This window comes from Apteryx rowi, unplaced genomic scaffold (genome assembly GCF_003343035.1).
Source record: "Apteryx rowi isolate R43461 unplaced genomic scaffold, aptRow1 scaffold_492, whole genome shotgun sequence".
Classification (NCBI taxonomy): Eukaryota; Metazoa; Chordata; class Aves; order Apterygiformes; family Apterygidae; genus Apteryx; species Apteryx rowi.
Genome location: NW_020450752.1, coordinates 529,903 through 541,941, shown reverse-complemented (window position 1 = coordinate 541,941; position 12,039 = coordinate 529,903). Strand labels below are relative to the sequence as shown.

The following is a 12,039-nucleotide window of genomic DNA, read 5'->3' as shown; positions in this document are numbered from 1 at the left end:
GGGGGATGAGGGTGCGGGGTGGTGGGTGCAGGCCTCAGGGCGCATTGGGAGCAGGGTGGTGGGTGCAGGAGGAGGGGGATGAGGGTGCAGGGTGGTGGGTGCGGGAGGAGGGGGATGAGGGTGCAGGGTGGTGGGTGCAGGAGGAGGGGGATGAGGGTGCAGAGTGCTGGGTGCAGGAGGAGGGGGATGAGGGTGCTGGGTGCAAGGGGAGGGGGATGAGGGTGCAGGGAGGAGCAGGGACACCTCAGGGCGCATTGAGACGGGTGCGTGGAGCAGGGTGCAGGGGACAGAAAGGCAGGGGGTTTGGGGAGCAATGGTGCGTGGTGCTTTGAAGGGGTCTGCACCTCCGCGGGGCGCATTTGGGGGTGCTGTGCCGTGCAGGATTGTGCCCTTGGGCCATGCCCGTGAAAATCTCCACGCTRCCGCTGCGCCTCCCCGGCTGCCTCCCGCGTCCTCGCCCTGGGGATGCTTTTGGAGGGGATCGAGGCCCTTAATTCCCTTGTCGGAGAGGGTTGCACCACCCCGGCGGGAGTTACGGGGCGATAAAATCCTGTCTCTCGAGCGTTGGGAAAGCGCCGACTCCGGTTTGCTAAAAYCATGTCCGTCTACACTCCAAACTTAAATCCAGAGCCTTTTTTTTTAACGTCTCCTGGCTCCTTAGGAGACCCCGCGCGTGCAACCCTTGTCCTGAGCTCCCCAGCGCCCCGGCCCCACGTCATCTCCTTTGCTGGGGCGATTCGGGTTCGGCGGTTGAATTTGACCTCGAAAGGGGACCTCGAAAGGAGGCCGTGCGAAGGACGGGCCCTCCGCCGCGGGGTTAACGCCGGAGACGCTCAGCGCGGCCGTCGCTTATTGATTTCTTCCGTTTATACGGAATAAATGAGCCAAACCGCGTTATGCCGTGAAATAGTTGTCACCAAGGAAAGGCCTCTAGATGGGGCGTCTCCCTAGAGCATCGCGTGCCGTGCTGAGCGCCGGGGAGCGAGGACGGATAGGGGACCCGCGGGCGGAGGACGAGGGGACGTGTGGGTCCGCAAGTGCCTGCTGCTCCTGTGGGCAGAAACGGGCTGAAACGCGGTGATTTGGTGGGGGCGGACAGCCCCTTCTGCCGATGCCCACGTCCCTCCTCCGTGCAGACCAAGCGGCTGCAGCGGCGTCCCCTGCGGATTAAAGGACCTCGTCCCTGCCATCGCAATCAACTGCGATTGCTCTTGACCGAGTTGGGTTTTTCCTTTCTCCCTGGGGCCTGATGCTGCCGGTTTTGCACGTGTGCTCTGATAACGTGGGTGTAAATCCATAAATCCATTAAAGCCATAAGTCAACGCTGGCCGGGTCTCTTATCTAAGCCTGTCTGGCAGGTGTTTTGGAGGGGGCTGTGCTAGGATGGGGACGTGGGATGGGTCGCTGACGTGCCTGATGCCTCTCTCACCCTGGTAGGAGCACATCCAGCGTCAGCAGGAGGTCCACGTGGTGATGGGCAATGAGGCCTGTGATCTGGACTCCACCGTGTCTGCACTGGCCCTGGCGTATTTCTTGGCGAAGGTGAGGCTTGTCTGGTTGCTCCAGGGGGATTTTCGGAGAGGGTCAAGACGGGAAGGCACCTCACCGGGTGTCCGTCGCCTCTCCAGACCTCCCCGACATCTAAAGCTGCTTTCGTCCCCGTGCTCAACATCCCGCGCTCAGACTTTGCCCTCCGCATGGAGACGGTGGCCCTGCTGCGGCAGCAGCGCATCCCGGACGCCTCCCTCATCTTCCGTGATGAGATCGACCTGGCTGGGCTGCACCAGGCCGGGCTGCTCTCCCTGACGCTGGTTGACCACCATGTCCTGCCCAGGTGAGCGTGGAGATGGCATGGGGACAGCCGGGCCGGCTCCCAGACAGGAGATGTGGACCCACGTCACCAGCCTCAGTTTTGCCACGTGTGAGGGCTTGATTTTGGCTCGGGGTGGGTAAAACCTTTCCCTTTCCCCCTGGAGTGTTTTCAGGGTGGAAAGGGAGGAGCAAAGGGGGTTTCCAGGCTCTGCTGGTGGCAATGCCGGGGCTGTGCCGGTGGGGACGGGGACCGCACGGGTCTCATCGTCCCCATCTCGCCTGCCAGGGCCGACGCGGCCCTGGAAGAGGCCGTGGTGGAGGTCCTCGACCACCGGCCGCTGGAGCGGGACCGGGCTCCGCGCTGCCGAATCACGGCGGAGCTGGTGGGCTCCTGCGCCACGTTGGTGACGGAACGGATCGCCCAGGGCCCGCCGGGGGTGCTGGACAGACTGACGGCCGCGCTGCTGCACGGTGAGTGAGGATGGGCTGCCGGGACCCCGCTCCAGGTGGCAGCCCGGGGGCTGCTGAGCCCCGTCCGATGGGGCCGGCGACGCCGGGGCTCGGCTCTGCAGCGCTGACGGCCCCCATTCGCCCCAGGTACCATCCTGCTGGACTGCGTGAACCTGAGCCCCGCGGGCGGCAAGGTGACACCCAGGGACACGGCGTGCGTCACCCTGCTCGAGTCCAGGTTCCCCGAGCTGCCAGCCCGTGACGTCATCTTCAAAGCTTTGCAAGCGGCCAAGTTTGATGTCTCGGGTCTGTGCACCAGAGAGCTGCGTCCGGGGGCGTCTGCGAGCTTGTCCTTGGACAGACCCTCTCCTGGGGGACAAGGACGCGTCCCCGAGGCTGGGCTGTGCCCCCCATTGGGGGCTGCGGTGCCCCATGGCTCACTCTGGGCCCCTCTCACCCCCCAGGCCTCACGACGGAGCAGATGCTGCGGAAGGACCTCAAAGCCCTCTCTAGCGATGAGCTGGCCCTYGGCATCAGCGGGATCTACATGGACTTGGAGGTGAGGCTTGGCGAGGGGAAACTGAGGCAACGGGGTGGCGCAGTGGGGACAGTGGGGGTGACACCAGCATCTGCCCCCTGCTCCAGGTCTTCTTACGCCGGCCCGGCTTGCTGCAGGACCTGGAGGCTTTCTGCCAGGCCCGCGGCTTCGCCGGGCTCGTGGCCATGACGGTCTCTTTTAACGAGCGGAGCGAGCCCTTCCGGCAGCTCGCGGTGTACAGCCAGCGCGAGGCCGTCCGGAGCGCGGTGAGTGGGGTGGGAGCACCTCAAACCCATCCAGACCTCCACCTGGTGGGTCCCAGACCCCAGCGTGGGGGCTGTACAGGGGGTCCGGAGCGGGAGAGGGTGCACCGAGCGAGGCAGTTCTCTGCCACGGCGCTCGTTCTGCCCTGCAAAGCCCCGGCTTCGGGGCAGGGGGGTGCTGGAGAAGCACCCGGCGGACACCGCTCTCTGTCCCCTCCAGATGTGCCGGGTGCTGGAGGAGGCCACCACACCGTCCTTGCACCTCCAAGCCCTCCCCAGCCCCTGGCCCTGCATCAACGCCTACACCCAGGGCAACACGCTGGCGTCGCGGAAGAAGGTCCTGCCCATCCTCCGGACCGTCCTCGGGACGCCGCTGGGGCCGACGGCGCCGGAGGAGGACGTGGCCTTGCCGCCCACCCCCGTGAACAGCCTGGTGGACGAGTGTCCCCTGGCCCAGGCCGTGCCCCCGCTCTGTCCCCAGGCCGTTTTCGAGCGGGTCAGCCGCATCGCCGCCGGGCAGCCCCCAGCCTCCCCGGCCCCCGGCAGCCCCCCGAAATGACCGCGGTGGCACCCCCAAACCCTGGTTCCCTGCACGAGGTGGCTTTTGGGGCACTTGCGAGGGGCGTTCGGTACGTGGGCAACCCCCCCGCGGGGCAAACGTGATGCCCCCCACCCCCCCCCCGGGGGCCTGGCTCTAACCCCCTTCCTTAATTAACCCCCTTCGTTCGAGCTGGGGTTTCCAGGCCGGAGCTGTTTCTTCGCGGCGATTCGCCTCCTGACGGACTTCCAGCCCGGATGATGCCTGTCGGGTTCATGCGTGCGGCGAGTTTGTTGGGCGGACGGCTCCGAGGAGCGGGGCTGGAGCCGGGGCAGCGGCCGTGCGGATGACGAAGGATAACGATTCCTTGCCCTTCTTGCCCGCTCGGGGGGTTGACGGGGAGCACGGGTGTCCGGTCCGTCACCCGCCTTGGATGGCGGCGTTTGCACATGCAGCCCGAGAGGGGCAGTTCGGGACTGTTTTCGGAGTAGTTTGAGGATTAAATTTCCCTCTTTTCCTCCACTTTTGGCTCTTGGCTCTTCTTCCGGGGGCGTTTCGGAGCTGGGGATGCCCAACACTGTATCCTCGCCATATCCCGGATGGGGGGGGGGGGGAACTTTGGACCCTTTTTTGCCGGGGCACAAACCCCTCTGCAAACACCCCGTCGTGCCGGGCTGGGTTAAAGGAGCACTGGGGAGCGTTTCGGCCGGGCTGGGGGCTCGGGAAGCCGCCAGGCAGCTCCGCTCCGGTGGGGACGGAGCGGACCGACACGGTTGAACCCCCAAATCCGGCACAGCCGGGAAGAAACCGGTCGCGGCGCAAGGCCCCGAGCGGCGCCGCTAGGACCCAGGGCCTCTGCCTGGGCACGAATGCGGCCAAACCAGTTTGGATGAGCCACCAGTGCCGTCACCGGGGCCACCCTCGCCAGCGCCGGGCCGCCGTGGCCGCCGCCGGATTCCCCCGGGGTGAGAGGGGGCCCCCCAGAGAGGTGAGTGGCATTGGGGGGGGTATGGGGAGTCTCTGAGGTCTCATACAGGGTTGTGCTGCTGGTACCAATCTTGCCGGGGACCCCCCCCCAGGTTTCGGGGGGGTGTGCGGGAGCTTCGGAGCCATCTCACCGCAGCAGGGCAGGCTGGGGGCAACGTTTGTGACCACTTTCATTTTGGAAATGGGGCAGGAAACTCGGGAAATTGTGGGGGGGGGACCCGGGAAATCGGGATGGTTTGGTGTCGAGCTGTTCGGGTTCATCCCTGGGCCCCCGGGTGATGACGGTGACAGTCTCGGGGTGGCTGTGAGGATCGAGGGGAGCCAGTCCTCATCCCCAGGGCTGAGCCGGTGTCTCTCCCTGCAGGTGACAGGGACAGGAATGACAGCGGTGATGGGGACAGCCGGCGTCCAGGGCCTGGAGCTGAGCGAGGAGTGGCAGGACGAGGACTTTCCCGGGTGAGCGGGGGACGTGACTGGCACCCCTGGCCCAAATCCACCCGCTAGGCACTGCCGGCACCATCCTGCTGATCCCCCCCCCCCCGTCTCTGTCTCCGTCTCCACCAGGCTGCTCCCGGAGGAGGACGCCCAGGGTCCCCCGCGGCCCATGCGGAGGCGGCTGTCGGCGCCGGAGCTGAGCCTGGCGCTGGAGCGGACGGAGAGCGCCGAGCGCTCGCCCGACGCCAGCATCGACCTCGACCTCGACGCGCTGGAGACGCCCTCGGGGAGCGAGCCGGAGGGTCCCGATGCCTTCGAGTGGGAAGGTAAGGCCGGGGCCCAGACGCCTGGGTCCTGCCGCGGTCGGGGAAGGGATGTGTGTTTGGGGGGGGGTTCCAGGACGCCTGGGCTTTCCCCCCAGTCCAGGGGTGGTGGGAGGGATTCCCGGGTGCCTGGGTTCCTCCCTCGGCACCTGGCTAACCGGGTGCCCGCAGACGAGGGGCCGTGCCTGACGGGCACCCGGCGGGTGCTGGACGTGGAGGATGAGGGCGGCCGGCGCTGGAGGCTCTTCCTGGGCGAGCGGCTGGAGCAGAAAGTGGATCTGAGCGCGGTGGAGCCCTACACCCGGATCCTCTCCCACGGGGGTAACGCTGCGCCCGGACGCCTGGGTCCACCCTGCCGACCCGCAGGGCTGGTGCTTAGAGCGGGGTGGGGGTGGAAACCATCCTGGGGGTCAGGACTCCTGGGCCCCCTCCTGGAGGGGGATGGGGTGGTTAGCGAGGTGCCAGGACTCCTGGGCCCCCATGTGAGGGTTGGGGGGGGACGGGGACGGGTGCCGGCCGTGCCACCCTCCGCTCTGCCCAGGGTACCACAGTGAGGACCTCGGCGTCATCCTGCTCTTCGCCGCCTGCCACCTCCCGGACGGCAGCATCCCCCGGTACGACTACGTCATGGAGCACCTGCTCAGGTGGGACGGGCCGCGGGAGCCCCCGGACACCTGGGTCCCTTCCGGAGCACCCCGTGTCTCAGTTTCCCCGGACCGACAGACTCGCCCTGCAGGTACATCGTGGGCACCCTGGAGGTGACAGTGGCTGACCGCTACACGCTGGTGTGCCTGAGCGGGGCCGCGGCGCGCGGGCAGATCCCGTCCTTCGGCTGGATGAAGCGCTGCTACCGGGCCGTGGATCGGCGGTGAGCGTGCACGGAGCCGGCGGCACGCACGCAGGAGCTGGGGGCGAGCGTGCAAAGCGAGCGTGCAAAGCAAGCGTGCAAAGGCAGTGTGCAAAGGCAGCGTGCGCGGAGGTCGGCGGTGAGTCTCCCCCCCTTGTACACACATATTTCCGCATCCTTGCAGGCTCCGGAAGAGCCTCCAGGCCGTCATCATCGTCCACCCCACCTGGTACATCAAGGCGCTCGTGGCTCTCTCGCGGCCCTTTCTCAGGTAGCGAGGGCTGCGCGCACCCGCGGGTGCAAAGCCTTGCACGCGCCCCTTCGCCGCACGCGCCCCCCCCGCTGCTGCTTCGGGAAGTTGCCTGTCCTGGCGGGCGTTAGGTGTAACGAGCTGCGGGGCCTCGGCCCCCGTCTCCCCCAGCCCCACGTTCAGCRGCAAGGTCCGGTTCGCCGCCAGCCTGCAGGAGCTCACCCGCCTCGTCCCCCTGGAGCCGGCGCTCGTCCCCGAGCCCGTCCGGCAGTGAGTCGCCTCCGCGGGGTGGGGGGGGCCGGGGTTGGGATTTTTTTTGCGGCGTGCCGGCCACGGGTGCATTTCTCTCCCCCTCCCCAGGCTGGAGCCGAGCTGGGACGGCCGCCGGGATGCGCCGCGGTGACGGCGAGGTGCCGCCGGGGACCGGTCCTGGCGGGGACGCGCAGCGGCGTTGCGGCGGCAGCTCTCGCCATGCCAAAAGCGGTGGCTGAGCACCTGCAGGGGGGATAAAGGACGCGGACACGAGCGCGGTGGCTGGTGTGTGCGGCGGGGACGGTGGCGGGGGGGGATTTGGCACCCCTCTGCCCCATCCGCTTCCCATTAAACAGGGCATTTCCTGCTTTTCCGAGCAGCGCTTTGTGCAAATTTGGGGGTTCCCATTAGCAAAGCAGGGAGCGGCGAGGAGGCGCTGGCGGCTCGCGGACGCGCTGCTCGGGCCAGCACAAGGGTTTTATTTCAAGGGCGGGTTTTTCTCCGCGTGTTTTCCGGAGGGGGTGGGGGGGGGGACAAAAAAACGGACTCAAGCATCCGCACTCGCTTACAAAGGCCAGGCGCACCGTGTCGCTGGAAAAGCCCCGTGCGGCAGCGTACCGCTGCGGCTAAAGCCCAGCCGGCGCTCTTTATCCTATACACGCGCGTGCCTGAATTCGGGAGCCCGAGCGAGTGCCTCCTTCCCGGGGTAGCAGCTGGGTTTGGGTCCCATCCTGCCTCGGACGATCCCGGTTAAACCCCGGCGGCGATCCCGCGTCGAGGTGGGAGGCACTTTCGGAGCTTATAAAATACCCTAAAAACGCAGGAAGGCGCAGGTTTGCCGGTGGTAGAAACGCCAGCTGGGAGGGAAACGCGGACTCATCGCCGCCACCGCTGGAGCCGAAGCGATGCATCGGGAGACGCCGCAGGGTCCGGGTTTAATCCGCTTTTTGCTCTTTTACGTCTTTTCCGAGCAGGTGCCGTGCTCCTCCGGGCTGGCCTCGCCGCGATCGCCCGGAGAAACCGAGGCAGCAGCCGCTCGGCGGCCCATCGGCGACRGTCGGGGCGGCGAAAGGGGTTAAAACGGGAGGGTTTGGCCCATCTYGCCTGCGCCCGGCAGCTCCCCGCGCAGTTCGGGAGGGCGTCCTTTAGGCCGAGCTTTTTTGCGCCTCCAGGAAGGAGGGAGGCGTGTTGCGGACGACCGAAAGCCACCAGGAGAAACGTTGAGGACGCGGGACGTGGGGTCAGCAGGAAAACGCTCCCCCCCCTGCCCCGGCTTGCGCGTCGGGTTGCAACGGGGTTGCAGAGGTTGAGGACACGTTAAAACCGCGCTCGGGCCGGTGGGGAGCCGTTTGCATAAATTACCGCGGGACTAAAGCGCTCGAGGTTGGCTGTTCCTCCGGGCAGTTCAAGTTTGGGCTGAAATAGCCGGGAACCTGCAAAGTCCAAGAGATGCCGGGTTACAAAAGCCTGAGGTGCCTACAGGTGGCAGGAGTATGGACGGTTTGGGGGGTGAAGGTCCCTCACTCAAGGCATAAACCTGCCTAGCCCCAGCGCACAAGCATCTCGTTTCACTGTGTTAATTAGCTGGTAATTAGCTGTCCTGCCTCAGACGGCAGAGGTGCTCAGGGATGTCGTGGCCACCAGCATGCCCCGCTCCCGAAATCGCTGCGGTACTCACGCTACAACACCCGGGAGTTGCTCCACTGTCGCTCCCGTCCACCCTTGGACCTCATCTCCTGGACGGCGCCTGTCTGCAGGGAGAGGACGGAGACCCGTCACCCAACCGTGAGACCTGTTACCCAACTACAAGACCCGTCACCCACACCATAATGCCTGTCACGCCAGCTGTGAGATCCATCACCCAACCATGGGAGCTCATCACCCCAACTATGAGACCTGTCACCCAACCATGAGACCTGTCACCCAACCACAAGACCCATCACCCAACTATGAGACCTGTCACCTGAACCATGAGACCCCATCAGCCCAACCACAAGACCCGTCACCCACCCATGAGACCCCACCACCTCCAGTGATGATACCCATCACCCAACCATGAGACCTATCACCCAACCATGACACTCGTCACCCAACCGTGAGCGCGGGTATGGTACCATGGGCAGGCCTTCACCGGCGGCCATGTCATTGGAGCCGATGTGCGTCAGGTGCATGAAGTTCATGGGCTCTCCGATCATGGAGCGGTCGATCCGTCTCCTCCTCTTCTTCTGCAAGTGGATGGAGGCCATTAACCCCTGCAACCTTTGCTGCCTGGAGACCCCCATCCCCACCGACCTGGACTCAAGACCCAAATGCGCTCCCAAACTGGCCCGCTCGAAGCTACTTACAGGCTGCGGTTTCTCTACGACGCAGCAGCCCAGCTTGTGCCAGAAGTCGCTCATGTTTGCGGTGGCAGCCAGCGTTCCTCCTGCGAGGGGCTGGGACCGGCACGGAGAACCCGGCGCCGGCTCACTCCATGGGGACGGAACGAGGGAGTCCAGGGCACCTAGTCGGGACGGCCAAGACAGCGGCTGCCGGCCCTCGCACGGCTCCTGGCACGCACCTGGAGGAAGGCAGAGCTGAGGAGGGCTGTGTCACGGCACGGAGGAAGCCGGGAAGGATTTGTCCCCGGGTGCTGGGACGGGTTCCTTCGCCAGGGACGCGGACCAGCCACCTCAGGGACGTCGGGGCTGCGGGATCTGCCACGCTCCCCCCTTGGGGCTGCCCCCAGCTGCCACCCGGGTGATGCATCGTACTGGGGAAACTGAGGCACGGCACAGCGAGGAGTGGCGAGCCGGGGGGTTGAGAGTGGGGACCGATTCCCAGAGTCCCAGCACCCTCCGATCAGCCCTAAATCTGCTCCCTCACTCAGATCCGGCTGGAAAATCCTTCCTGATTGATTGTTTTCCCGCAAGGCGGTTTTCAGCTGGATCAGCTCCTGACCGGCCGGCCGCTCCGGCAGTGGCAGTGCACAGCGGGGCCGGGGCCGAGCGCAAAGCCCCGGCACGGACCGGCTGCTCTGCCACCGCATGCTCCCACCGGCGCAGGATCCGGCCCCATTACCCCGCTCCCGGGAACCGGCCGCAGCACGCTGCAGCAGGCCGGAGAGACGAGCCGACCGGGGGGAGCAAATCCCAACTCCCTGAGCAAGGCCGCTATAAATATCCCGGCCTTTCCGAAAGGCGCCGGAGGTTGAGCTCTTCCGCTCCGACTCTAAAAGGAGATGGGGAAAAATAAACAGCGGCTCTGCCCGGCGGCCTGATTCTGCCCCCAATCCGCGTGGTTTCGGGGTGCGACGCGCCAGCCTGCCCACGCCGAGCTTCAGGAGCGGAAAGGGGGCTCCCGCTTTTCACCCCAAACCCAGCTCCCCCCCCCCCGCACCGAGTGACAACTTGTCACCTGCAAAATCCACCCGGGACCGTGCACAAAACTCACCCACCCCGGCAGGGAGACCCCATGCGCCGCGTCCACCCTCCGCCGGCGACAGGCCGGAGCACAACCCTATATCAGCCACTGGAGAATCCCCACGCCGCGGCGGGGCCGGTTTGCAACCGCGCCGAGGAAAGCCGGCACCTTCCTGGTGCTCAAATCCGGTGGCAAGCGGGTGCTGGGGCCCGGGAGAGGGGGTTCAAAATTCTTCCCCTGCGCCGGAAAACAGGAAAAGTCCCTTCCTCTGCCCCGGCGCCTCCGAATGCCACCAGGGTCCAAAGTCCGCAGCGGCCGGGCTGGCGCTTCCTGCGGGCCCGGCGCCTGCGCGGCCGCCTGGGAAACTCCCGGGTGCCGGCGGCCCGATGCCGAAGCCGGTGACCCCCCCCCGAAACGGGGCTCGACCGCCTGGGAGAAAGGGGATGAGGATGCTCCGACCCTGCGGCATTGCCAAGGCCCCGTTGTCCCTTGGTCCAGGGGCCTGGCCCTCGCCGCAGCGTCTCCGTGCCGGGCAGAATGTGGCCCCTGGGGTGTCAGGGCTGCCCCCGTTGCCCCCACCGTGGCGTCCCGGCTTGGGGTGCCGCCGCAGCCCATCCCCGTGGCGTCGGGGCGCCACATTAGCGGCGCCGCGGGAGAGCTGGGGATGAGCGAGGGGGGACGGGAGGTCTCCCGGCGCCCCCCCACCCCCCCCACCCTGGCTCGCCGGCACGGTCCCGCTCGCCCCCGGCGCTGGGCGGCGCGGGCCTGCCCCGACCTGCTCCGCCGCGGCCGCCTGCCAGGGCCGGGAGCTGGGGAAGAAGCCGAAAATCCCTGCCGCGCCCTGGCCCGGCTGGCTCGGGGGGGCTGAGCCTGGCTCAGGGGGGCTGAGCCTGGCTTGGGGTGCTGAGCCCAACCCGGGGGGCCGTGGGGACCCATCACCCCACCTCCAGCCTGGCCCCGCGTGTGYGCAGGGAGGGGGAGCCCGGACACCTGGGTCCTTTCCCAGCCTCCGGATGGGCCTGAAATGTCCCCAAAGGGCCACCGGCCACGAGGACCCCCGAGGGGTCCTGGGGGCACCCTGACCTCCGCGACGCTGTGATGTCCCCACCGGCTCAGGGGACACCCCGTCCCCCGTCCCACCTCAACCCATTGCGGCTTGGCGGCAAAACGTCCCCCAGCRAACCGAGCTGAGAACGGGCAGGTTGTGACACCCTCGGCGCGGTGCAACCCGGAGCTGCCGTCGGTGCACGGCGGGGCTGCGGCAAAGCAAGGGCGGGTGACGCCGGCGCCCACGACACCGCCGGACCCAGGGCCAAAATCCGCCCCGGAGCACCCGCTTGCTCCGACGCCTTCCCCAAAAACGGCTTGATCCCTTTCCAGCGAGGATCTGGGGAGAACCCGGCTTCCGCTGGGGCTATTTTTCCTCCCGGCTCCGGGTGCAAACCTCAAGGTCGCATCGCCCCCCCGGCTCAGCAACCCAATGAGGAAGGGAAACTGAGGCACGATGCTCCGAGCGAGCGACCGAGCCGAACCCGGAGCGGCCTCGCTGGGCGCTGCAGGTATTTATAGCCGCTGCTCAGCCTTCCCTTTCCTGGGCAGCTCCCGGCGCATCCCGGCGGCCCTCGGTTCGCTTGCGGGTGGCTCTCACCGGGGTGGGGGGGGGGGTGTCCCGAATTTGCCATCCCGACTTTTCCTGGAAACCGGCGGAGGGGAAGGCGGGAGAATCCCTCATTTGTTTCCCGCACGGCGAGCTCAACCTCGTACGAGCCACCAGTGAAGCCAAGCACCCCCCCCCCCAAAGCCGGCTGCTCCGGGAGGGCGAGGGGGGTTTGATCCCCCTCCGCTGCGGCTTTCCGGCTGGGGGAAACTGAGGCAGAGGGCCCGGCTGCGCCCGCCGCCGCCGGGAGGAAGGGACGCGGCGCGGGCATGCGCCGAACGGGCC

At 67.1% G+C, this 12,039-nt stretch overlaps 3 protein-coding genes across 7 annotated transcripts in view; 2 read left to right on the top strand and 1 right to left on the bottom strand.

Moving 5' to 3' along the window:
• PRUNE1 (prune exopolyphosphatase 1) overlaps window positions 1-4,123 on the top strand; it is a 6,022-nt gene extending 1,899 nt beyond the window's left edge. Inside the window, exons 1-8 of one of the 4 annotated variants that reach the window (XM_026079139.1) lie at window positions 277-1,282; window positions 1,438-1,542; window positions 1,629-1,834; window positions 2,099-2,283; window positions 2,410-2,568; window positions 2,727-2,821; window positions 2,908-3,066; window positions 3,284-4,123. In XM_026079139.1, the coding sequence (XP_025934924.1) occupies window positions 1,250-1,282; window positions 1,438-1,542; window positions 1,629-1,834; window positions 2,099-2,283; window positions 2,410-2,568; window positions 2,727-2,821; window positions 2,908-3,066; window positions 3,284-3,622 (1,281 nt within the window). In that variant the 5' untranslated portion in view covers window positions 277-1,249 and the 3' untranslated portion in view covers window positions 3,623-4,123. Of the gene's footprint in view, window positions 1-275; window positions 1,543-1,628; window positions 1,835-2,098; window positions 2,284-2,409; window positions 2,569-2,726; window positions 2,822-2,907; window positions 3,067-3,283 lie in introns of those variants that run through there. The other 3 variants (XM_026079140.1, XM_026079141.1, XM_026079142.1) reach the window with 3 other exon arrangements.
• A 181-nt stretch (window positions 4,124-4,304) lies between these two features.
• Window positions 4,305-7,149, top strand: BNIPL (BCL2 interacting protein like). Of its 2 annotated transcripts, XM_026079113.1 has the most exons (8): window positions 4,305-5,044; window positions 5,153-5,349; window positions 5,518-5,667; window positions 5,888-5,990; window positions 6,083-6,214; window positions 6,378-6,464; window positions 6,615-6,713; window positions 6,804-7,149. In XM_026079113.1, exons 1-8 carry the CDS (start codon window positions 4,770-4,772, stop codon window positions 6,844-6,846), a joined length of 1,086 nt encoding a protein of 361 aa, XP_025934898.1. In that variant the 5' UTR covers window positions 4,305-4,769; the 3' UTR covers window positions 6,847-7,149. The 2 variants fall into 2 exon arrangements, with proteins under 2 accessions (XP_025934898.1, XP_025934899.1); XM_026079114.1 differs by lacking the exon at window positions 6,615-6,713.
• Window positions 7,150-7,154: 5 nt separating this feature from the next.
• On the bottom strand, window positions 7,155-9,255 carry CDC42SE1 (CDC42 small effector 1). The gene is made up of 4 exons (XM_026079115.1): window positions 9,041-9,255; window positions 8,810-8,920; window positions 8,374-8,446; window positions 7,155-8,128 (listed from the first exon to the last, which is right to left on the bottom strand). The coding sequence occupies exons 1-3, from the start codon at window positions 9,092-9,094 to the stop codon at window positions 8,375-8,377; spliced, it is 237 nt and encodes a 78-aa protein (XP_025934900.1). The 5' UTR covers window positions 9,095-9,255; the 3' UTR covers window positions 7,155-8,128; window position 8,374.
• Window positions 9,256-12,039: the final 2,784 nt, after the last annotated feature.

What these genes read in the sequence shown, in the direction of transcription:
- CDC42SE1 (XM_026079115.1), bottom strand. Translation starts at nt 9,094, where the DNA reads ATGAGCGACTTCTGGCACAAGCTGGGCTGCTGCGTCGTAGAGAAACCG. An exon ending in TCGTAGAGAAACCGCAGCCT is followed by an intron (nt 8,921 to 9,040) that starts GTAAGTAGCTTC and finishes ATCCACTTGCAG; the next exon opens with AAGAAGAGGAGGAGACGGAT. An exon ending in CCGGTGAAGGCCTGCCCATG is followed by an intron (nt 8,447 to 8,809) that starts GTACCATACCCG and finishes CTCTCCCTGCAG; the next exon opens with ACAGGCGCCGTCCAGGAGAT.